Genomic DNA, 24,511 nt, shown 5'->3' with positions numbered 1-24,511 from the left:
ATAGGAACAAAAAATGGGCCACCAAAGGTCAACCAGGGCCAAGGGGACAATGGGACCCCTGTAAAAAGGCCCTGCAACTCTAATAAGTCCCTTGTGGTCTCATTCAGAAAGTCCATAGGAGCCCCCAGGGGTTGCACTGTAGCTCACGTACCTGCTGTGAAGTCATTGGAGGGGAAAGGTCTTCTTTGTAATGCAGGAAACTCACACAGTCAGCAAGCCCCTGACCCAGGACCACAGATGGCACACTGGGGAATGAAGGCTGAAAGGGCATCCTCTTAGGTCCCTAGCACAACTCCACAGAGTCTTAACTGACTACAGTACAAGGTTCAATTTTGCCCCCTCCCCCCATTTTGACTTTATTTATTTAGATTTCTTTTTTTGGAGACAGGGTCTCTCTCTATGTCAGTGGTTCTCAACCTGTGGGTTGTGACCTCTTGGGGAGACAAATGAACATTTCACAAAGGGTCTCCTAAGGCCATCTTCACATCAGATATTTACATTAAAATTCATAAATAGGAAAATTATTGTTATGAAATAGCAATAAAAATAATTTTATGGTTGGGTATTACCACAACATGAGAAACTATATAAAGAGTTGTAGCATATGAGAACCCCTGTTTTATGTAGACCTGGCTGTTCTGGAATTCAATATGTAGAGCAGGCTAGCCTCGAACTCATGGACATCTGTCTCTCTCTGCCTCCCCAGGGCTGAGATTAAAAGTGTGTGCCACCACACCTAGCCCTTGCTTGACTTTTAAAGCCCTAGATGGGGAGTATAAGAAATCAAAATAATCCATAATATTGTATAAAAATGTATCAGTTATTGCCCAGATGTCTCATCATGAACTGGTTTAGACAGGGAACCTTATTCAGATGAACGTTTCAGCCAATCTGAAAGGCTTTCAGGTGTTCTTAAGTGCTCCAACAACTGTTAACCTGTAGGGAATTACTAAATGTACTCACCTATTATGATAAGATCCAACTTTCCAACAAGCATTCAAAGTAAAAGATGAGAGCCCTCAGAAACAGCAAACCAATAGAAGACTTCTTTTCCCAAAGGTCACCAAGTACTGGAGAGGCCACCTGCTAAGAGTGCTCAGTGTGCATGTCTGAGGCCAGAGTTTGTAACCCAGCACCCATTTTACAAGTTGGTATTCCCTACAAATGCCTGTAACCTCAGTACTATGGGAGGAGGTTGAGGCAGGAGGATTGCTGTAGCTTTCTGGCTTCCAACCTAGCTGAGACACACGCTCTACAGTGAAGAGAGACACTTCTTCAGAGGAACAGGCAGAATGACAGAGGAGGATGCCCACTGCTGTCTTCTAGTGTCTGTACACACACCCATCAACACATGAATGCACACATTCACACAGATATAGACAAATAAATGAATACAATGACAAGTATTTAAAAAAAAAAAAAAAAAGAACATTGGGGCTAGAGAGATGGCTCAGTGGTTAATGACTGCTCTTCCAGAGGTCTTGAGTTCAATTCCCAGCAACCACATGGTGGCTCACCACCCATCTGTAATGGGATGTGATGCCCTCTTCTGGTGTGTCTGAAGACAGCTATAGTGTACTGTACGCATATACATAAAAATACATTAAACTTTAAAAATTGTTAAAAACAAAACAAGAGCCAACTTCAAATAAATAAGTAAATAAATAAATCTATAAACTCCAGACTTTAGACACTTTCCTTGTGCCTTTCCAGGTACATCCTTTGAGTGTCATAGCAATCCTTTTAAGATGCGGCATCCCAGGGCTCAGTGCGTAGGAACACTTGCTGCACAATTGTAAAGAAATGAGTTCAGATCCCCAACACTCATGTAGAGAGCTAGGTATGGGAGAGGCCAGAGAGGCAGCTTAGAAGGTAAAAAACCACTGGCCATGTAACCTGAGTTCAGCTTCCCAGAATCCATGCACACTGATTAGTTTTAGCTGTTCATTTGATACATTGTAGATTCATACGGAATGGGAGTTACTTTTTTTTTTTTTTTTAAGATTTATTTATTTATTATATGTAAGTACACTGTAGCTGTCCTCAGATACTCCAGAAGAGGGCGTCAGATCTTGTTACGGATGGTTATGAGCCACCATGTGGTTGCTGGGATTTGAACTCCGGACCTTTGGAAGAGCAGTCGGGTGCTCTTACCCACTGAGCCATCTCACCAGCCCCGGAATGGGAGTTACTTTATGTTTAGATATATTTTATTTTATATGTCTGAGTGTCTACCTGCATGAAGGTATTGATACCTATGCCTGTTGCCCACAGAGGCCAGAAGAAAGTGATGGATCCCTTTGAACTGGAGTTATAGATGGTTGTGAGCCACCCTGTGGATTCTGAGAAGGGCTCCCTATTTCTCTGAAAAAGCAGCAAGTGCTCATAACGACGGAGTCATCTCTCCAGACCCTAGAAAAAAAGAGTTTTGATGAGGAATTATCTACATTAAGTTGGTCTATATAGGATTGTCTTGACTGTTAGTTGATGTAGAAAAACCCAAGCTACTGTGTGCAACACTCCAGACTGGGTCATATGAGAGCAAGGAAAGCTAGCAAGGAATCCAGGAGGCAGCCTGGGTGTGCTTGGTTCTCTTTGTTCTTGACTGTGGATCTGGTATGATTACTTGTTTAAGTTCTTGCTTTGCTTTCTGCTCAATGAGGACTGTGATCTGGAATTTAAGCCAAATAAACCCGTTGCTACCCTAAGTTGCTTTAGGTCAGGGGAATTTTTGTTTTGTTTTGTTTTTGTTTTTTGAGACAGGGTTTCTCTGTGTAGCCCTAGCTGTCCTGGAACTCACCCTGTAGACCAGGCTGGCCTCGAACTAAGAAATCCACCTGCTAGCCAGGCGTGGTGGCGCACGCCTTTAATCCCAGCACTCCGGAGGCAGAGGCAGGCAGATTTCTCAGTTCGAGGCCAGCCTGGTCTACAAAGTGAGTTCCAGGACAGCCAGGGCTATATAGAGAAACCCTGTCTCGAAAAACTAAAAAAATAATAATAATAAAAAATAAAAATAAATAAAAATAAAAATAAATAAAACAAAATACAATGAACAGGCTCGCTGGGAATGGTGAGCATGGCTTTATCCAGCTCTCAGGGTGGAGGCAGGTGACCTCTGCGAACTTAAATCCAGTCAGGGCTACATAGTGACACCCTGTCTGTATATAAATTGAAATGAATAAATAAAATAAAACAGGATGTAAAATGTAAAGAAGAACCCCCACACACTTTTGTTGAGAAAAAGACAAACATACATAGGAGAGGGAAATATAAGATCTAATGATATATAAGATTGCTCCCTCCTGATCTTTCATAAAAGAAAGGGAGGGTCATGCATTATGGCTATAAGTTGTTCTCTGTACTCAGTCAATGTGCCTGTCACTCTAGGTTGATGTTCTCTGCACTCAATCAATGTGCCTGTCACTCTAGGTTGATGTTCTCTGCACTCAGTCAGTGTGCCTGTCACTCTAGGTTGAAGTCCAACTTTGCAAGGGAGTCTTAAGATAAACTGCTTCATTTTAGCTACTTTGCATCTTTAAGACAAGGTCTCTCAGCCTGGTTTGGTGGCACACTCATTTAATCCCAGTACTCAGGAGGCAGAGGCAGAGAGGCAGAGAGGCAGAGAGGCAGAGAGGCAGAGAGGCAGAGAGGCAGAGAGGCAGAGAGGCAGAGAGGCAGAGAGGCAGANCAGAGAGGCAGAGAGGCAGAGAGGCAGAGAGGCAGAGGCAGGCAGATCTCTGTGAATTTGAGGCCAGCCTGGTCTACAAATCGAGTTCCAGGACAGCCAGGGCTATACATAGAGAATCTGTGTCTCAAACAAATAAACAGTCAAGACAGGATCTCTCTATAGCCCTGGCTGTCCCAGGACACACTATGTAGACCAGGTTGACCTTGAACTCACAGAGCTCTGCCTGCCTCTGCCTCCACCATGCCTGGCTTCAGTCCTATTATGAAGTGAGGACCACTGCCTCTCACAGTAGCCCTCTAAGAGATCTTGAAGCTCATGCACACTAGAGACTCTACAGCATCCCACTCTCTGTACAGGAAATGTGGGTGGTGCTACTGTGCTCATCATTATGTTCCCATGCTCCTTCATCCTGAGTTTCCCCAGAAAAATGCTTCCCTTGCCTGTGCAGGGTTGAAGACCCTCACAAGCTCAGCTTGAGATAATTGTTTTTCCTAAATAATCATGATTCCTTATAAATTACAAGATTGTCTTAGAGTTTCTATTGCTACAGTCAAACACCATGCCTAAAAGCAAGTTGGTGAGGAAAGGGTTTATTACATTTGCAGGAGTCAGGACAGGAACTTAAGGCAGGAAGCTGAAGGCAAGAGCTGATGTGGAGGCCATGGAGGAGTGCTGCTGACTGGCTAGCTCCCTGAGGCTTGCTCGGCCTGCTATCTTATACCCTCTAGGACCACCTTCTCAGAGGCGACAGTGACCACAATGAACTGGGCCCTTCCATATCAATCATCAACCAAGAAAGCCCCTCACAGACTCATCCTCCGCCATCCACTCATCTTTTTTCTTTTCTTCTTCTTCTTTTTTTAAAATATTTATTTATTTACTTAATGTATGTGAGTACACTGTCGCTGTCTTCAGACACACCAGAAGAGGGCATTGGATCCCTCTTTTTTTTACAGATGGTTGTGAGCCACCATGTAGTTGCTGGGAATTGAACTCAGGAACTCTGGAAGAGCAGTCAGTACTCTTAAGTGCTGAGCCATCTCTCCAGCCCCTCACCCGTCAATCTTTTTTTGGGGTTTTCGAGACAGGGTTTCTCTGTGTAGCCGTGGCTGTCCTGGAACTCACTCTGTAGACCAGGCTGGCCTCAAACTCAGAAATCCGCCTGCCTCTGCCTCTGGAGTGTTGGGATTAAAGACGTGTGCCACCATGCCCGGCTCTCACTGCCAATCTTATGCAAGCGTTTTTTTTTTTTTTTTCCTTCTTTGCAGATAACCCTAGCTTGTTTTAAATTGATATTAAAGGCTAGTCAGCACAGAGATGTGTGGAAAAGTCTCTCTTAAACCAGAGCAAACATCAAAACCCTGGAGTATCTTAACCAAAATATAGTACAGACCTGGTTAGGACACTACCGGGGTAGCTTTCCTAAGAAGGTTTAAACTCTTTTACCTCCTATAAATTCCTTCTTGTTACTTTAATTAGGCTCTTTTGTCCTGTGATTGGTTTCTTTCATAAGCAGAGCCTCTCCAGATATGGGGAGGAGTCAGGGAACAATAGCTTTTTTTGAGTTACTTTGGGCTGACTGTTTGTCCTAATTTAAGGCCTGTTGGGTTTCCTGAGGAGTAAATTGTGACTGTGGGTGTGTGGGGTTGGAAGGTAAGCTGTTTTGATTGTTCCCACCCAAACTGACAGAATATTCCTGGTTTTGTTTTAAAATGGATCTTGCAATGTGTAATAGTCAAGCTGGAGTATTATAGACTATGTTGGAGTCAAGATGATGAATATTAAGGTCAGCGCCCCAGGGGGCATCTTTCCTCAATTCCTTTCTCTTTAGATTGCTGCAAGGTCACAGACCACAGGGACGCCCTGGCTGACTCTGTGTAAATTTTAAGTCACTCCTGCCCCCAGCTGGAGAACTCTCTCATCAGAACATTAGATTCCGCTTTTGGAGGCTAACTTGGAATTAATTACCAGGAGATGGCTCAGCCTCTGTGACCTCAGTGAGTGTCCCTTCAGCATACCCTGAAAGCCTGTGTCCTGTCCCGATCACACTGCTACGGTCTGGGAGCCATGCAGTCTCTCCGGCTGGGAAACTGTGGAATCTTATAGGTGTGACCCAGCAGGTTTATACACAGGAGTGTCCTGGAGAGGCCTCAGGGCTGGGATCTGGCAGAGGGAGCAGAATGAAAAGTTCGGTAAATCTTATAGCTAGAGCTGAAGTGTGCTGAGAGCCTGGCATGTAGCACAATTTTAGCAGGGCTCTCATGTCTAGGCTCTGAGGTAGCCTTTTGTCAGTGATTGTTATCTGAGATTTTATGGGGTGGTTCCTTTGAAGGATTCTCAGAACCTTTGCATAACTAACTTGGTATCCTGACATTCCGGGCAAACCAGGAAGTCTCACAAGGCTGAGAACTGTTTAAGGTGATGGTTCTTTCAAGACAACTACTACATCAGATAAGAAGTTTTGGTGTGCAGAAACTGACTTGCTAAAGGTGTCTTTTTGTGTAACAATAAAAAGGCTCTGCAAAAAGGGTCCGAATTTCAGCCCCTGAGAGGCTGATCTTCCCGCTACTGAGAAGCCTAAACTCACCCTGGAGTTCTTCCTTTGATCAATCGTCTGTGTAACCCAGAACACCAGCACTGGTGCTTGTTGATCTGTTTTCTGAGCCCAGCAGTGGAAGGCCTTCAAGCTTAGACCTTCAAGCTGAGACCTTAAAGTGCAGAATGTCATTGGAGGCTCTTGATCTCATTTTTATCCAATAGCTGGAGAGGCTTGTCTTATAAAATGTACAACAGAATGACTTGGCCTTTCTGACTCTCAATGTCCGGATTAATATACTTGTCCATGGCTTCAGCTCAGAAGAGGTCCGGGTTCTCAGAAGCCATCAGTGTTATTCTCCATAGGTTTTTACACTTATGGGCGTTTTATCCCTCCTATAGGATTACTTCACTGCTAGAGGTACTATCTCTAATAAAAAGGCAATCATATAGTATACCAAATATACAGTCACCAGGGGGTCATTCCCCTACTCTTTCCTGTAAGTATCCTGACACAATCTGCAAAGCTCCCCATCTGGCCCTGCTGCGGAGGCTATAACCGAATTCTGAGGGTGAGCTCAGATATGTGACTTTTCTTTTCTTTTTTTTTTTTAATTATTTTATTAGCTATTTTCTTCATTTACGTTTCAAATGCTATCCCAAATGTCCCCTATACCCTCCCCCCACCCTGATATGAGACTTTTCTAATGGTTAGAATGATATGGATACTTTTCTAGGCTAGGTCAATGCCACAGTGAAACTTTTGAGTTCTTTTTTCTTTTTTTTTTTTTTTTCTGAGACAGGGTTTCTCTGTATAGCTCTGACTGTTCTGGAACTCACTTTGTAGACCAGGATGGTCTCGAACTCAGAAATCCACCTGCCTCTGCCTCCCGAGTGCTGGGATTAAAGGCGTTTGCCACCACACCTGGCTGAGTTCTTTAATGAAGTTGGAAGAGATCCTAGCTAAATTAGCCTATTTGGATTGGATTTGGGAAAGATCAGTGTCTTAGTTACTGTTCTATTGCTGTGAAAAGACACCATGACCAAGGCAACTCTCATAAAAGAAAATATTTAATTAGAAGTTTGCTTACAGTCGTAGAGAGTTAGTCCATGATCATCATGGCAGAAAGCAGGCAGATATGGTATTGAAGCAGTAGCTGGAAAGCTTAACATCATGATCTATACACAACACACAGACACATGCCCACACACAACACACAGACACACACATGGGGGTGGGAGAGGGAGAGGGAGAGGGAGATGGAGAGGGAGAGGGAGAGAGAGAGAGAGAGAGAGAGAGAGAGAGTCTTTTAATTGACATAGGCTTTTGAAACCTCAAAGCCCATCCCCAGTGACACACCTTCTCCAACAAGGCTATACCTCCCGATCCTTCCCAAACAGTTCTACTAACTGGAGACCAAGCACCCAAACATGTGAGCCTATGGGGGGCACTTTCATTCAAAAGTGAGATTCACTCAGAGATGAGACAGAGAGGACATGCACAGGGCTCACTAGGAACAAGAGCCACACCTTACCATCTCTGATTTTTCCCCTAAAATGATTTTCATCTTACACACACACACACACACACACACACACACACACACACACACACACNACACACACACACACACACACACACACACACACACACACACACACACACCAAGAACGTGCCCCCCCCCAAACCAAACAATAACGAAGACACCTTACCCCATCCTCTTTCCCTTTAGCCCCTGGAGGCTGCTCACCTACTTCTGACCTGAGTGCTGTTCATAAGGCTCATTCAGGTTTAGCATATATCAGAGCTTTCTTTTTTTCATTTGTCAGTTGATAGACATCTAACTTCTGTCTGTTGTCTGTCGTTATGAATGCTACAGTAGACACGAGATAGAGGCATACAGGATATGTACAGACATGTGTTCATTCTCTCACACATGACGAAGTGGGATTCTGGGTTGTAGCTTTGATCTGCCCACTGCCTGTGAAGCCTGCAGCATCAGTGGTGTGGTTTCTTTGCTTCTAAACTACAGTGGTTGTCTGTTTTTCCCTAGCAAACCTAATGGGTAGGAGCAGTGTGCCACTGGGGCTTTGATCTGCATTTTGCTAATGACCAAGAATGTGGAGCCTGTTGCCCATTGTACATCTTCTAGAAGAAATGTTGATTCCCCTTTCGGTCATTTTTTTTTTTTTTAATTTTACTTATTACTTTTTATTTACTTATTTAAGACAAGATCTCATGTAGCCCAGGCTGGACCTCGAACTGATTCTCCTGTTTACGTTTTCCAAGTGCTAGGATTACAGACATGTGACCTGCTCCAGCTTTTGAGGCTCTGATCTATGGTGATGGTTGTACATCTATAGGTGAACAGAGGTTCTGGAGTTAGACTTACCGATCTCCTTGATCCACTCTGCTCTGTAGGATGAAATTTGGGTGTTGGAGATGGGGATGAGAGGTTACTGAATGGGTTCAAGTGTCAAATGATCTGGACCCTTCACCACCAGGGAACTTCCCTTGTTTCTGAGGCGCTCAGCTCCCTCACTGCTTCTGCCAGGAAAGACATGGCATTCCCTGTGTTGCTGTCTTCTTACAGGCTTCATTTTAGCAATGGCTGTTTCGCAACTGGCAGGAAAACATCTGCCTTCCATAAGCTCCCAGGCTGCAGCCAAGTGACTGGAATTTTCCTTCCTTAGCTAGCCAGGAGCATCCAGGCCCCCGCGCTGGAAGGCTCCTCCTTCCCCAACTGACAGCCAAAGAAACATTGAGTTGCAGATCTCCCCAGCCCCCACCTGCAGCACATTAGTTTGGGGATGTGTGTGTGCTTGGGGTTCTTTAGAGGAGGCCCTTGCAGTGAGGCTGGGTTTAGGGATGTACCAGGGGTGTGGGAGCAGGGGGCTGGGGAGACAGTAGACCTGGGGGAAGTTCTAGTATGCCTACTGTAAGCAGGAGGTGGAGACCTTCAGACAAGTTTTTAGCCCTGGGACAAGTCTTGACCCCTGGAAGTTTATACAGAGGTACCTTAACAGTCAACTAGCCCTGAAGTAATTTGATACTCAAGGCTTAAGTACCGCCCACTCCAGTATCCAGCCAATTCCCCACAGTAAGGCCCTCTGGAGACTAACCCACCAACAGGAAAAGGAAATTGCTAGAGAAAGGGCGGGTCTACAGAACCAGGATAGCAGCAGCCATCCTCCAGACGATTGGGGCGATTGTTCCAGAGTCAATACCATGAGCCACAATTCTCAAGCCTTCTTGCCCACCAATGCCGGACTTCCTCCAAGCTATGAGACAATCAAAGAGGAGTACGGGGTGACTGAGCTGGGGGAACCCAACAACTCAGCTGTTGTGAGGACCACCGTGATCAACATGCCCAGAGAGGTGTCTGTGCCTGACCATGTGGTCTGGTCCCTGTTCAATACACTCTTCTTCAATGCTTGCTGCCTGGGCTTCATTGCCTATGCCTACTCTGTGAAGGTGAGTGTGCTGGGTGTGTGTGTGTGGGGGGGATGGTGGTGTAAGAAGGTGTGTGTGAGCCTGAAGCTCCATCTACCCAGATGGCACCGAGGTGTGAGTGTGGGGTCCTTTCTGTAAGAGAGTAAGTGTGTGCACCCTTCCTATTTGTGTGTGTGTGTGTGTGTGTGTGTGTGTGTGTACGCACGCGCACGTGTGAGCCTGCCTGTCTGTCTCTGTTGTTAGAGACTTTCTGATAGTCACAGGGTGAAGCTGCCTGGGGATTCTGGGGCCAGACTTTTCCCACCCCTTCACCCTTGAGACTGGGGCCCTAATCTGTGTGGAAAGTGGGGTATGCAGCCAATGCTGGAGCCTACTGTATAGTTTGTGTGTGTGTGTGTGTGAGAAAAGAGGGGTTTCCCTGCCGGAGGGAGTGAGGCAGTGGGCAGGGAGCACTTGGGGAAATGGAGCCAGCGTACCTGGCTCTCAGCTGGCCAGCTCCAGGGCCCCTTACATCTAATTTCCTTCAGTCCAGGGACAGGAAGATGGTGGGCGATGTGATTGGAGCCCAGGCCTACGCTTCCACTGCCAAGTGCCTGAATATCAGCTCCCTGATCTTCAGCATCCTTATGGTCATCATCTGCATCATTATTTTCTCTACCACCTCTGTGGTAGTCTTTCAGTCATTTTCACAAAGAACGCCACATTCTGGATTCTAGCTGCCCTGTGCTCCATGGTCCACATCTGGCCCTCCCCCCCACCCCCCAGGCTGAAGCCTCGACCCTTTCCCCTATGCATATGCAAATGTTGTCCACAGTGGATTCAATAAAGTGCACATGGTGGCAACTCTGGCTGTGACTCACTGTTCTCTGGTTCTGTACCAAGCTCACCCTGCATCCTTTTTGTCTGAGGAGAGCAAGCGTCCTTAACTTGTCAGGCTCCTGGTCTGATATGGGCAGCAGCCGACCTGTGGGCTTTTGGCTGATCCAGGTAGAGGGGATCCGAGGATCATCTGAACGCTAACGCCATGCTCCCAGGGGTCCCAGGAAGGGTGCAGAACTTTGCGAAAAGGAGGTTTCGGTCTAGGAGTGAAGGACACCCAGAGTCCTTTACTTTAAGGGAAAAGAAGTCCCTAGCCACCTCATTTTGTGGTGGCCTTTTGGCTTCAGGCTCCTGAGCTGGCCCGCACACAAAAGTTGGCTGCTGTGAAGTTAGCTGCCCTGTCTCCTTCTCCACACGCAGGCTTATGTAGGGACCTGCAGTGGGTGGGGACTCCAGAAGATCTCTCATGGTCTCTGAGTCGTAGGGAGGACCACATGACAGTGAGTTCTTCTGGGCTCCCAGGTTCCACCACCCCTGGGGGTGAGACTGTCTGCCCTTGGCACCCCGCTAACATGCCGTGGCATCCTGGGAGTTCCTTCTAGAGGGTACTTCTTTCTGCTTACCCAAGCCTGGCACCAAAAAGTCAGACTGGGCTTCTAATGTCTGCAGGATTTGGGTTCTGTCTAAAAGTTCCTTGCTTCCCTAACCCACCATGATGATTTGAATATATCTAAAATCCTGGGCGTGGCGGCACAGTGATCCCCACCATAGAGGTGCAGGTGAAGGCCCTGTGTGACTTGAGCCCTGTGGTGTTTGTTTGCTATAAGAAGTATGGTTTTTAACAGGAAGTTGTAAGAGCAGCAGCTGGGAAGGGGTCAGCTTCTGGCTATGTCATGCCAGTTTGGGGAGTTCCTTTAATCTTTTAGAAATCTCAACGTGCCTTTGATGGAAGAGAAGTTCCCAAAATAGTAGGCAGAAGTTGGAGCTTATTCAAAATAGTGCCCACGGTAAAATATAAAGCACAGTCAGGGGTAGGAGTGTGGGCTTCTGAGGGGTCACTGCTAAGTGTTTTAAGGTGACTGTGTAGGATTGGGGGAAGCTTTTTAGAATGTCATTGCTTAACAGGGTGCTAAGAAACTATTCTCTCCTCTCTCCTCGTTCCATAACTGAGGCTACACAGTGACTGCAGGGACTTTGGATGGGGACCACACTGAGAAGGGAAAACCAGGAGCTGCTTGTGCTTTACGGGGAGTCTCTGGTGAGAGCTATAGAAAATGGCAGGTTTCAGAAGATGTTAATTATGTTGGGATTCTTGACTCCGAGTTGGTGAGAGTTTCCAGGAGGAGAGATGCTTTTCCTTCTCATGAATGCACGGCAGGAAGGGACCAGGGGAGCTGGGTGGTGGGTCAGCAGGAAGACTTAGGACAAGCTGTGCGTTCAGACTGAGGGTTACAGTCCACAGGAAGGAATTAAACAGTACATGACCTCAAGACCTTCCTGAAGCCGTGGGAACCTCTTGGGAAGAGAACTCATCTGCTAATACTCTGGGTTTCCAGGGGCCTAGGAACTTTCTTGGGTCCAGGGCAGTTCCTCCACCATGAGGGAGAACAACTACTCAGGTTCATGAGTGTTGACATTTGGCTTCTGCAGTGGACCTGGAGCTGAGGATGTTGCCCTGCCAACCTGCTACTGGGTGTCTCTGCAATCAGCCCCATAGAGGAGTGGGCAATGCTCAGGGGACAGAAAGATGTCGTGGGCCAGAGCATGGGTAAGGACCAGGGTGTCATCAACTACTTCTGAAGGTGCCAGGGCCCATCCATCTCTCAGGGCCAGCCCTGTTCTCATTTCCCAAGAGTCGGACAGGGTGCTCTAGAGCCTAGAAAATTTAGACACAGTGTATTCTTAAAGTAGACCCCAGTGCTCCAGGACTTTCACCGTGGTTCCATCTGTCCCAAGCAGGAGGCCAGAAAATGGGTCCCTCTCCCCCCAGTCAGATAGCAACAGGACGGCGGTGGAGGTGACAGTAGAGGTAACACAGCACACTTAGAACCAGATGTTTTACAAAGTCTCACTGGGCAGATGTGAAAGTGTAATATCTGTGGCAGTAAGGGTCTAGGTGTCAGGGCTGTTGCATCTGTGGAGCATCTGCTGCTGGTGAGTGAAGGCTGGGGCTCTCAGAGGTACACGGCTGAGACCTCAGTGTTTCTAGGTTCTTGGCACTGTCGGGAACCAGAGGGACACTGGGAAATAAAAAGTTACACTTTGGGTAAAGGGATGTACTCAAAGGCTGGGAGCACGCTTCTGGATCGTTTCAACTGCTGGGTTTTTGAAAATTCATGTTCTTTCTCTCCCCCTTGTTCACTCCCTCTCCCTCTCCCCTCTCTTTTAAGGCAGGGGTCTGGTCTAGAAGTATATGGATCACACTGGCCACGAACCCAGAGATCCACATGCTCTGCCTCTGGGTACCAGGATTAAAGGTGTGCACCACCGTTCCTGGCCTATGGCTAAACTTTAACTGGGGGGATGAATTGATTAGTCACGAGTTAAGGTGGGGTAATGGTAGGGAAATCCCTGGGATGCCAAGTTTTTTTTTTTTTTTTCCCCCCATTCCTCCTTTGTCCTCAGGCATCACGGGAGCAAGAGATTTTATAATTCTGATGCTATGAAGATATGGTTATAATGAAGCAAAGGCTAGGCGGAGCTCATCTGCTTAGTTTGGGATGGTCATGTTTTCCTCTGAGTCCTGGAAGAAGCCAGGTCTGAGTTCGTGTCAGCCCCACCATGGCGGCTTGCCCTTGGTTTTCTTGTGCCTTCTCTAGCTCACCTCATGAGGAAGACATGGCAGGACAGAAGGCAGACCTGTCTTCTGTAAGGCTCAGCAGTGATGAGCGTATGCTGCTCTTACAGAGGACCCGGGTTGATTCCTAGTATCCACTTCAGGTGGCTCACTTGTAACTGCAGCTCTAGAAATTCAACCCTACCTCTGTGGGCACCTGCACTCATATGTACATACACATCCCACGCTCATATATAATTGAAAATATAAAAGGTCTCTGAGATTAACAGAAGGGACAGAAACCACACCTACACAGATGGTGAAGACCAAGGCATTGATGTAAGGGCACTTGGCAGGCCAGGTATAGGCCTGGGCTCCAAATATTATCCATCATTCTCCTGTCCCCAGACTGGAGGAGAACAAATGCAAGGGACCTTGGGGAAAGTCATCTGGGAGCCAGATGCTCTGACTAGGTCCCTGTCATATCCCTGCCCACTGCAGCCTCTTTACATCAGGTCAGGGGCCCTCTCTCCATTTTCATGTATCATCCTGAGCGCCCTACACTGCTTGCTTGTTGAGTGACCTGAGTGGGCATGAGCAGGAGCAGCTGAGGGAGGCTGGGCAGTGGTGATGGGAAGGAGGATTTAGCTCTTGCTAAGGATCTGAGCTGGGAAGACACTGAGGGCCCCTTTACCGAGGAGGCTCTTGGCATGAGAGCCTTGAGTTAGACTTCCTGCTGGACATGCATTGAGTTCTTGGCACATGCAAGTATCTGAGCCCTCAAGGAAACTCTTCCACTCACATTTTTAGGACTGGGAAGGGCAGGACTAACAGCTAAGGAAACTGAAGAGGATCTACCCTCCCAGGAGCAGGAGAGAATGCTGATCACAGGGAGTGGGGAGGAGCTTCCTACAGTTTGCAGTGGGAAGGGGGGCAGTCTCCTTCATTATTCCTTTCTGCCTGCTGTCTTCTTAGTCTTTGTCTCTAGCAGGTATGTATCTGTGGTCCCATTTATGCATGTCAGCAGGGGCCATGGTCAAAGCCTGGAGTCTGGGTTCTGGCGGGAATACACAGCTCTGATCCTGAGTGTGCCCTCCCCCCAGCCTTGAGTAGGCTAACCAGATCCACAATGGTTTTGTAACCTAGCTGGAGTCTCTGGCCTCGCTGCATTTGCGATTTCCTACAGGAGTGCACTGCCCACTGAGCTAGCTTTGTAACATAATCCAGCTGAAACAAAGGAAGGGGGTCTGTGGGCTTTCCCTCTGTAAATGCAGTGATGAAAATTAAACTTTGAGATTGATCAGAAACTTTGTCTTGGCTTCATCCTTCTCTCTCACCCCATTCCTTTTCATTTCCAGCCCCACTTTGAGGTAAGCCAGTTCACCCATGGCTGCTGGACATCCACACCTGAGGAGGGGGCTCTGGCTGTTCCCTGAAACTGATGCAGCCCCATGTTTTCTCAGCCCACCATGGAACTGTTTGCAGCCAGTGTCCTTGGGGCAGCCTTTTGTGGAGTGGAGACAGCAGGGGTACTCTGGTGGGTGGTCTACAGCCACTGCCCATGTGGCACAGGGGCCTTTGATGGGGTCCTCTGAGAGGGGCGGGGGACGCTGGGGTGCAAGGGCGGGCCACTCTATTTGGCAAGCTGAGGCTGTAATTTGTGATATATATAGCGGGTGGAGCTGGCCAGCTAGGGAGGGTAGCGAGGGGCTATAAGCAGGCCTGGTGCTCAGAGAGCACTAGTCTCAGCTAGGAAGACACGGCGCTGGAACCCATGGACACTTTATATCCCCGTGAGGACCCCCGGGCTCCATCATCCCGCAAGGCTGATGCTGCGGCCCACACAGCCCTCTCCATGGGAACACCTGGCCCTACACCACGAGACCATATGCTCTGGTCTGTCTTCAGCACGATGTACCTGAATCTGTGCTGCCTTGGATTCCTGGCGCTGGTCCACTCTGTCAAGGTTGGCTTCAAGGCTTCTGGGATGGGAGAATGAGTGTGGGGTGGGGGAGGTGATGTGGAGTAGAGAGCAGTGTTCAAAAGAAAAGTATATGAGGGTGTCTGTTGCCATAGCTACAGTACCTCACCAAGTTTGGGGACCGTTAAGGAGTGTATGCACTGTTCACAGGAAAGGAAGGTCTGGCTATATACTCTCCCTCAAAGGGCAAAGAAAGTCCTTAAAGGTTGCCCATAGTGGAATTCCCACTGTAGCTCCTGAATAGCACTGAGTTCTTGGTTTCCCATAGGACTCCTCACCCACAGGAGGCTCTCAGAGGGTGCTGCTGGCCCAGAATGGCCATTGAATCTCTATCTGCAACCTTTATTTAGGCGAAGACTATCAGGTTAGGACCCTGCCAAAGGCCAAACTGTGCCTGTGAAGGAACTAGGTCCAGCCTAGGGATGTCTCCTCGAGCCAGAGTCCTTCGTCAAGATTTAGAGTTTATGCTACATTGAATTTATGGCAGGATTTTCGCTAACACCAGTAGAGCTTGCCTCTATGACTGGAGTTTGGTAGTGGTCACTGCCACATACTTAAAAAAAAATTAAAAAAAAAAAAAAAAAGATTTAGAGCTTAGCCTGTGCCCTACAGTTGCTCTGGGGGGTCCCCTAGACACCATGAACGTGTTAACATCTTAGTTCTGGTGCTGCCCTGCAGGCCCGAGACCAGAAGATGGCTGGGAACCTGGAGGCTGCAAGGCAGTATGGCTCCAAAGCCAAGTGCTACAACATCCTGGCTGCAATGTGGACATTGGTGCCCCCATTGCTGCTCCTGGGACTGGTGGTGACTGGCGCCTTGCACCTGTCCAAGCTAGCCAAAGACTCTGCGGCTTTCTTCAGCACCAAGTTTGATGAGGAGGACTATAACTAAGAGTTCCGAGCCTGTCCCTGAACCGAGGACAACCATGTCAGGTCAGCTTGTGCCCAAAACCAGCTCCTGGGAGTTATAGCCTACTATAGCACCTCGATCCGTGACCTCAGAGGCCACCCTCTTGTCCACGATGTGTATTCGATGCTGACCCTCTCAGATCCCTCAGACTTAACCTCTAACCTAGAGGGTCCTCAGTGCCTGGTTTTGTCCCTTTACCCACTTACCAGGCTGAGCTTCCATTCACGATTAAAAGTGGCAGATTCCAGAAATGTGTGGGCTCCTCCTTTCCTGGTGGTGGTGGTGGTGGTTGGGTAGGGAGCTTCAACACCAAATCCTCTGGCCAACCCCAGTCATCTTATTCTGTTAGCTTGGCTGTCTGACTACTGCTTTTGCTTAGCGCCCTGTGGCTTCTGGGGTGGAGGAGCCTAAGTATTTTAGGATGAAGTTCGGGAACGCAGGCCTTTGATTCCCACTGCCCTGTGGTTTGATGGGCTGTGTCCGAGAACATGTGAGGGTGTGCCCTGACTCCTCATCTGCCACTGATGAGGATGGTCTTCTTGGACTGTGGGGAAGGCAGACGGGGGCCATTTCCTATGCGGGACTGGATACTGGATTCACAGAGGACAGCAACATGACACACACACACACACACACACACACACACACACACACACACACACACACACAGAGAGACATTTACAGCCTGCTCCCTTCATTTTCTTCCACTCACACATGGTCAGAGGCAGTGGCACTAAGTGAATGTTCTCAAGTCACTTCTCTCTGTGTGTCACACGCCCCTGGCTTCCACGGACGTCTCTGCCTAGCTGCCCGATTTAGAGACTCTAGGCAGTTCTGCATCCTGTTCCATGCCTGTAGCCAACAGCTGACCTTGAGGAGTTCCAAGCTACTGACAGTGTTCCAAGCCAAGCCTAAGAGATAAGACCTTTTGCTGACCTGCATGTGTTTGGGGCTGGGGAGGAAGCTAGTGCGGGTTATTAGTCCTGTTATGGAGCAGAGACAAGAACAGTGTGCTTAGATAAAGATGGAGACAGTGTGCTGACCATGAGCCCCTGGTCTAGTTCACGAGAAGGTCAACTCCTGCTGGCTACAGGGACTTGTGTGTTCCTGAGTAGAGGTCCCCAAACATGGGATATTTTGCCAGCCACCATCTATAATGAGGGATTGCCTGGTTTGTGCCCCAGCGCTAAGAACAGAGTGTGTGGTCGAGTCAGCGAGGCGGGAGCAGCAGCTTCCCTTGCCCCAGACTGCTAGGCTAGACCCGATCAGCTGTGCCAGGCTCTGTCACCCTCCATGACCCCAGAAGCTTACCATACCACATGCACAGAAGTGACCACATACACACAGGCAGAACACACACCCAGGTGCTGGGCTACCTCTATTGAGCACAGTGCCACCAAGCAACCTGTCAATGCTCATGCCCAGTCCTGTCTTTGAGGCAACAGATGAGCATCCACTTCTGCCAGGGTAGCTCCTGGCCCACCATAAAGAAGGTGAAGGGAGACACAAGGGCCCCGCGTTGCCCCTAAACTTTGAAGTCACATCAGCATCCAGCTCCCTGTGCAGAGGGACATGAACCCATCACACACTCTGACTTCAGCCTTTGCCAGCACTTTAATTAGCCAAGTTGGCTTGGTACAAGGAGCACAGGTTTTACCAGGATCATGGTCCTATGCTATGAACCTTGTTCTGGAGAAACAGTAAGATTGGAAGTGAAGGCCACGCAGCTGCTCAGCCCTGATGGCCGGGACTGTGGCCTGGAACCCTGTCCATCTGACTCCAGTCCCTCTGGTCGCCAGTCTGACTTCATCTACCCTGTCCTGTGATAACACTGCCTTCCTTCTCACAGGCTGCGTGGTGGTTAAGGACCGCTCTCACCCTAGCCCAGTATGCTAGATACCATCTGATGTCAGAAAGGAATCAAAGACTAGGGAGTTCAAAGCCGCAAACCCTTGAGCCCTAGGCTAGCCCTACCTGGTGTCAATTGCCTGCCACAAGAAGCTCCTGTAGCCAAGCCCCTGACTCTGGGACTCACTTCTCAGCGGAGCCGCTGGCCACTTCCCACCTAGCCTACTGACCAGAGTATTCCAGAGAGCAGAGGTGTGAACAGGAAGTTAAGGCCTAGAGAGACAGGAAGATGGGGAGATAAGGGGGGAGGGTGCTGCGGTCAGACCAAAACAAAGGATCTGTGAGTCTCTAGAGAGCCCAGGACTGGAGAGGGTGAGGAGAGGAAGGAGGGAGGGGAGGGGAAGGGGCAGAAGGAACACCCTGTAACCTTGCTGGTTGGCTGGATCCAGACTGAGAGGTTATGGGGTTGGGGATGCAGGGGAGGGCAAAAGAGTGTCCCAGAGGTACTGAAAGGGACTTCTAATGCCAAAACCCCTATCAGGAAACACTGAAGACTTTCTGGGCAGCTATGGGGATGACCTTTGTATCCGGCCAGCTGAGTGGGGAAAGGAGACCTTTTGCCCTGCAAGAGAGAGGGTTAATCCTTGAAGACATGGACCAAGACACCTGGGTCACATGCCCAAAGGCTTTTCCCTACCTGGTGTCAGGGGAAGGCGGGCCAGCGATGGCCATAGCTCAGCTTCTAGTGGGGGTGCCCAGGGCTCTGCACGGGCTGTGACCTCAAGTGTCACGGAGTCCTTGGAAAAGGCGAAATTGAGCTTGTTCCCCAGGTAGGAGATACCAGAGACAGATACTCTGGAGACCAGGTCTGGACACAGGGGGTCAAAGGTCACACCTGCCTCAGTGATCCTGTGGGGAGAGCTGTGTGAAGAGGGTTGGGACAAGTGGGAATTCACGGCTGGTCGCGGGTCGCCGCACTCACCTGAATCCTGTGCACCCGAAGAGTGCTGCCTGCAGGAAGCCCCCCATGCCTGTCAAGAAGTTCACTGCACCAGACCCGTCTGCATTCTCCGTCCACACCTGCAGGCAGTAAGGGTGGCTGTCACCTGAGGCTATTATCCTAAGGTCAAGCAGGACCCTTACCCTGCTGAGGCTACCACAGAGGGAGAAGATGGAGGCAGTGAGTGGTGGGCAGGAGTGAGGCTGACCTTGAAGGGCTCAGTGACATTGGCGAGACTCCTGCTCAGGTGGACCTGAGCCCTTGAGGAGTCCCTTAGTTCCATCCAGCCCACAGCAAACATGCTCTGCGGTCAGAATTCAAACAGGAAGTGGTTAGACCCACCACGTGGGAAGGCATGAGGACTGTGGGACAAGACGACCCGGCAGGCTCCTCACCCAGGTCATGGCAGGGCCCCGGGGGGATGTAACGGCCTCATAAGTCTCCAAGTTTTTCCTTCGGATGTCAGGTGTCAGGGGAAAGGGGACTGGGTACCCCAGGAGTACAACATCTGCCTGCTTCACTTCTTCTCCTGATTTGTGGGAAGGGGTAGCATGATAGGTTACTGGTCAAAGAGATGAGAGTGTGTGGGGGGAGTGGGGGGCTTTGACCAAGCAGAGGGCCTTTAGAAGAGTCAGTACCACTCACCATGCTCATAGCCATCAAACTCAGGGTGGAAGTTCTGCTCAGGGTCAAATGGTATCTTGATCCTATCGGCTACCTCCAGCCACTGTTTGCGGATAGGCAAACCCAAGTCCTTGGCCAAAGCAGCCGCGAAGTGCAGGCTAGAAAAGGGACAAGCCACAGTTGCATGGCTTCTGACTGGGCCCTGTCTGCCATGCTGTGGCTATGGGTAAGTGAAAGGCAAGTTGTCTGTCTGACCTGTTCTGGACCAGGACATTGGTGTAGACAGAGTTGTTGACTCCTGAATGGTACTCATCAGGGGGCATGACTCCTGGTCACACAGGGCCACATGACAGTTAGTGCAGGGGCTCAGGACATGTCCTTCCACGGTAAGCCCATGGTGAGCTGGCCACTACGCTCCCGGGTCCTCACCTTTCAGGTGGTACATCTTGTCCTGGGAGCTCCATTCTACACGGCTGCACCAAAACTCAGCCACAGAACTGACCACATCCCAGCCGCCATCCTCTTGGAAGAGCTTCAGGTCCTGGAGAGAACAGGGCAAAAGACCGGGTACGACACACGGAAGAGGGCCACTGTGCCTGGCTTCCAAAGTCCCTCTTCACACAGCTTCCTAGGGTCTTGGGGTGGAGTGTGGCTTCCTGAGGTGAGGTGAGGTGAGGTGCATGGGCACATATCTGACAGAGCCTTACCTGAGTGTAATAGTAATACAGCTGAAAGGCCAACACCACAGCCCCATTGATATGGATCTCCTGGGTCCCATAAATGTCCTCAGGGCAGACCTCTAGGCCAGTGCTTGCACTCTCCCAAGCAAACTTGGCTCCCTGTGAGGAAAGAAGACGGCATGGTCAGGTCTTGATCTGGGGAGGGGGCAGTCCAGCCTTACCAGAGGGGCAATCCTTTGTGGAGGAAAGGAAAGAGGAGGTATGGGGCTCTCATGGCCACTGAATGGCATTAGGAAGACCTTGGGGCAAGGGCTTATGGGGTGGTACCCAGGTCCCATTCATTACCTGGTAGCCCAGGTTCTGGGCATTCTTTAAGGCTCCTCCCAGCGTACGGACTCTGTACTCTAGGATGGCCCTGGCGGCTTCTGGGTGGAACATCAAAATATTTGGGAACATCCAGATGTCCTGAGGGATGAACCATTTGAGGGTAAACAGGAGTCCATACCTTCTCCCTCCCTTATTCTTATGGACTGTCCGCATTCAACCCTTCCAAGGCTTCCAACCGACGACACAAGGCCAAGTAGGCAGCTGGGGGCTTCCTCCATCCCTACCCTCTGGCCATCCCTTTGCCTCTCCCTGGGTCCCTCATTTCATGCTCACCCAGACCCACCAGAGGCCTCCCCAGCTTGCCCACTCCAGTGCTATCTTTCCAGCCTGGACAGCTCAGAGATCTGGTCCTCAGTCCGGGCAGTAACAGGAGCAGCTCAGGGGCACTAGTTTGCATCAGGCCTCTAGGGAGAGCTTGCTCTCTGGCTGCCTGACCTCAGCTTTCTTGGACTTCCAACTGTCAAATGGGCCACTGCAGACTTCACAAGGTGTCAGACGTGGGCGTGGCCTTGAGCCTTCCCTCTTGCTACTCCTTCACTGCAGTGGCCGCCACTGATCTCCATAGGCTACAACCTACAGTACTGTCTTCTCCAGTCCTTGCTTCCCTGCACCCAGCTGCTCCTGACAGTCCCAGATCTTTCCAGACTGCATCTCTCCTTCTATCATTCCTCTACAGTCTCTATGGGTCTTCCAGTCCTTTAGTAAGCTCCAGGCTTGCACCTGGCTCACTCTGAGGCTCTGGAGGTCTTAGCCAGCTGTGAGGCTCCTTCTCTGCCTTCAAATGTACACCCTCAGCCTTTGCGCCTTCTGTTGCTCTAACCCTGACCGCTCTTTTCCACCACATTCCCACACACCTTTCTTCTCAGAAACCATCTCTTCCAGGAAGCCCTCCTATCTATTGTTCCCATGCTTGGTCTTGATCTTAGGTAGTGCAAAGGCAATGCCCGCAGTCTTTGCATGCAACTCCCGCTGTGTAACCAGTGCAGGATGTACCTGATCCCAGAAGATATGGCCCCAGTAACATTCCTCCTGACTGCCATTGGAGAGGCCTCCGGGGCTAAACCCATGGCTGATGAATCCTTGAGTGCCCGGCTGGGGAAGCTCACTAAACAGGTAGTAGAGAGAGCCACGAAGGGCCTGGCACAGGGCCAGGGGCCCAGTCACATCCAGGCCACAGCCTGCCCAGAGCCGGCCCCAGGAGTCTGCATGGACTGTATACAGAACACCCTTGGTCTGCAGCTGTAGGGCCTCAGCGAAGCAGTTCTGGGCTTCAGCCTGGCTGCTACCCACAACAGTCAGAAACTCCCAGGTCCTGTCCTTCTCCTCTTCTCCAAGGGTCAAGGCTGGGGGGACAGGCATCCATAGCATATGCACTTCCTGCTGTGGCTCTCCAGGCTGCTCAGGGGTAAGTGTGTGGCCATGCAGGTACCTGCAAGGGCATAGCTGAGTCTTAAGAAAGGACTCCGCTCTCTGGGCTACCTAGATTTACCCAGTGTATTCCTTACCGGAGTCCCTGGAAGTCAGGCCCCACATGCAGGTCCAGGTCTGGGCTTTCTGGGGAGAAGTCTGCCCGTAACGGCACCGTGATGGGCTTGTTCCCTGTGGTCAAGCGTGCAATGGACACGCTGAAGGCCAGAACATGGGGTAACACACGGTGAGCATAGATGCGCTGGGAAGCCCGGAAGCTGGGGCCTTCCAGGGTGTGGAGGAAGGAACCTAGGGAGGGTTGGGGAAAGGCAGAGACACTCTCAATACCACAGAGCACCACAACCTTCCTGGGCTGGGAGTGGGGTCCTTCAGACCTCAGGCTGCCTCTCCCCACCGTGTAGTGGGCCCCACCCAGATGAAAAGAAAGCAAGACCAACCACAGAGGCCTCATCTTGGGAGGCAGCTTTTTCATGGTTTTTTTTTTTTTTCTTCTTCTTCCTTAAATTAAAGGCCATTTGTTTACTTATTTTTTGAGATGCGTCTTGATGTGTACTGGAGGCTGAGCTCCAACTCTCCATCTTCCCGTCCCAACCTTCCCGGTACCAGTGCCAAGGTTACGGGCCTGAGGCACACACTGGTGGTTGCAGCCGCTTTCCGTGCTTCATGGATAAGTGAGGAACCCCTCTCCCGCAGAGCAGTAGGTTGGCAAGGGTCGGTGACAGCTAACCTGTGTTGGTGTCCAGGGTAAAGGTTTCTGTCAGCTGTTCTGTCCCTGCAGGGGCCTCCAGCTGGACATTGAGGGGGCTGGGCAGAATGGCCCGGTGAGTGTCCCCGCCAGCTCCATTGTACACACCGTTTATATGCATGGTGTCATGATATACACGTGTACCTAGGTATGAGTTCGTTACAGTGGCCCAGAGCCTGGGGTCACTGGGCAGACAGTGGGCACTGAATATGGTCGGGTCATCTTCAGAGCCGTCCATAGAAAGCTGCCTCAGTCCAGGCGGCCTGGAGGAGACAGTTAACAGTGAGTAGCTGGACTTCCCTCCGCACGCACACTAACAGTAAACCCTCAAACTTGGCCAATCCCCACAGACGGTGAGGGGAGTGGGGGGGCCTAGCTGGGTAACCACCCTAAATAAGGGTTGCCCGCGCCAAGAACATTCTTAAAGTAAGAAGACTGCCAGGAACTCAACGGAATCTGTAAACAAGTTCCCTCAGCACCCACAGCCGACCTCCCTCTTGTGAGGTCCTGAGCCAGCTTCCTGAAGTAAGAAGAGCTGAGGAAGGAATCAGGGAGTTCTGCGCGGGCCCTAAATCCTCAGGGAGGGTGAGGTCGGACGGTGGAGGAAGAGGAACCCAGAGATTTGGAGAAGGACAGCAAGGAGAGGAGTTGGGATTGGGGAGGAGGAACCGGATGGGGTGGATGACGAAGATGGGGTGGGGTGGGAGGGGCCGGGGGCCGCAACTGGGGTGTAGCGGGACTTGCCCGGGAAATGGAAAGAGGAAGCCTGGGTGGGGGTGGGGGCAAAGAGGGGGATCGCGGGTTGTCGGGAAGAGAGACTAGGGAATAAAGGGACGAAAAAGAGTTCAGAGTACTTGGTGAAAGAGGGTGAGGGCGGGTTGGAGAAGAGTGCGGGCTGTTTTTGTAACTCACCGCTGCCCTCTCCACTCAGAGCGGGGAACCTCCTTGTAAGAAGACTCTGGTTGCGAGCTGCCCCTGGCGGCAGGAAGAAGAAGGGGTCCTGCCGCGTGGCAGGTGGGCGGGTCTGCGTCTAGGCGGGACCTGGGAAACTGTCATGGAAGAGACCGCGCAATAGGACTAGGGGTTAGTTGAGCTTTGGCTATAAGATGTATGCAGGGCTGGGATAGACCTGAGATCCCACTCTACAGTGACGTTTAGTGACTAGAAAGGACCCTGGCTATTTAAGGAACAGGAAGCGTGTAAGAAAAGCCTATGTCATACAAACCTGAGAGAAGTGGGTGCTGTGTAAAAGTCCCACAGCTGAATGCGTTTCAGACTTTACCCTTAGCTCACGGGACCTTTCCTGTTTTGGGAAATTATTTTTATGTTTTATCTTATTTTTTGAGTGGTTGGCCTGGAACTTGGTATGCAAACCAAGCTGTCCTCAAACTCACAGAGCTCCAACCTACTTCTGCCTCCTCAGTGTTAGGGTTAAAGATGTGCACACTTGAGCAGTATTTATTTATTTTGATTTAATTAAAATATAATTACACCATTTCCTCCTACTCCTCCCATGTATGTCCCACACACATTCACAGGACCTCTTTTTTTTTGGGGGGGGGGAGGTGGGAGGTGGTTGCCAGACAGGGTTTCTCTGTATAGTCCTGGCTGTCCTGGAACTCTGTAGATCAGGCTGG

At 50.0% G+C, this 24,511-nt stretch overlaps 3 protein-coding genes across 3 annotated transcripts; 2 read left to right on the top strand and 1 right to left on the bottom strand.

Moving 5' to 3' along the window:
- The first annotated feature begins 9,328 nt into the window (after positions 1–9,328).
- LOC110331553 (interferon-induced transmembrane protein 2) lies at positions 9,329–10,513 on the top strand. Its single transcript, XM_021212263.2, has 2 exons — positions 9,329–9,698; positions 10,205–10,513. The coding sequence occupies exons 1-2, from the start codon at positions 9,453–9,455 to the stop codon at positions 10,391–10,393; spliced, it is 435 nt and encodes a 144-aa protein (XP_021067922.1). The 5' UTR covers positions 9,329–9,452; the 3' UTR covers positions 10,394–10,513.
- A 4,451-nt stretch (positions 10,514–14,964) lies between these two features.
- On the top strand, positions 14,965–16,413 carry Ifitm5 (interferon induced transmembrane protein 5). Its single transcript, XM_021221082.1, has 2 exons — positions 14,965–15,238; positions 15,932–16,413. The coding sequence occupies exons 1-2, from the start codon at positions 15,047–15,049 to the stop codon at positions 16,142–16,144; spliced, it is 405 nt and encodes a 134-aa protein (XP_021076741.1). The 5' UTR covers positions 14,965–15,046; the 3' UTR covers positions 16,145–16,413.
- Positions 16,414–17,757: 1,344 nt separating this feature from the next.
- Pgghg (protein-glucosylgalactosylhydroxylysine glucosidase) lies at positions 17,758–24,030 on the bottom strand. Its single transcript, XM_021204084.2, has 14 exons — positions 23,787–24,030; positions 22,857–23,137; positions 22,207–22,417; positions 21,695–22,130; positions 20,660–20,779; positions 20,342–20,473; positions 20,064–20,175; positions 19,890–19,962; positions 19,656–19,792; positions 19,406–19,539; positions 19,219–19,314; positions 18,993–19,090; positions 18,708–18,919; positions 17,758–18,632 (listed from the first exon to the last, which is right to left on the bottom strand). The coding sequence occupies exons 2-14, from the start codon at positions 23,110–23,112 to the stop codon at positions 18,577–18,579; spliced, it is 2,073 nt and encodes a 690-aa protein (XP_021059743.1). The 5' UTR covers positions 23,113–23,137; positions 23,787–24,030; the 3' UTR covers positions 17,758–18,576.
- Positions 24,031–24,511: the final 481 nt, after the last annotated feature.

This window comes from Mus pahari, chromosome 1 (genome assembly GCF_900095145.1).
Source record: "Mus pahari chromosome 1, PAHARI_EIJ_v1.1, whole genome shotgun sequence".
NCBI classification, from domain to species: Eukaryota; Metazoa; Chordata; class Mammalia; order Rodentia; family Muridae; genus Mus; species Mus pahari.
The sequence above is the reverse complement of the archived record's forward strand: the minus strand, read 5'-3'. Positions and strand labels throughout refer to the sequence as shown.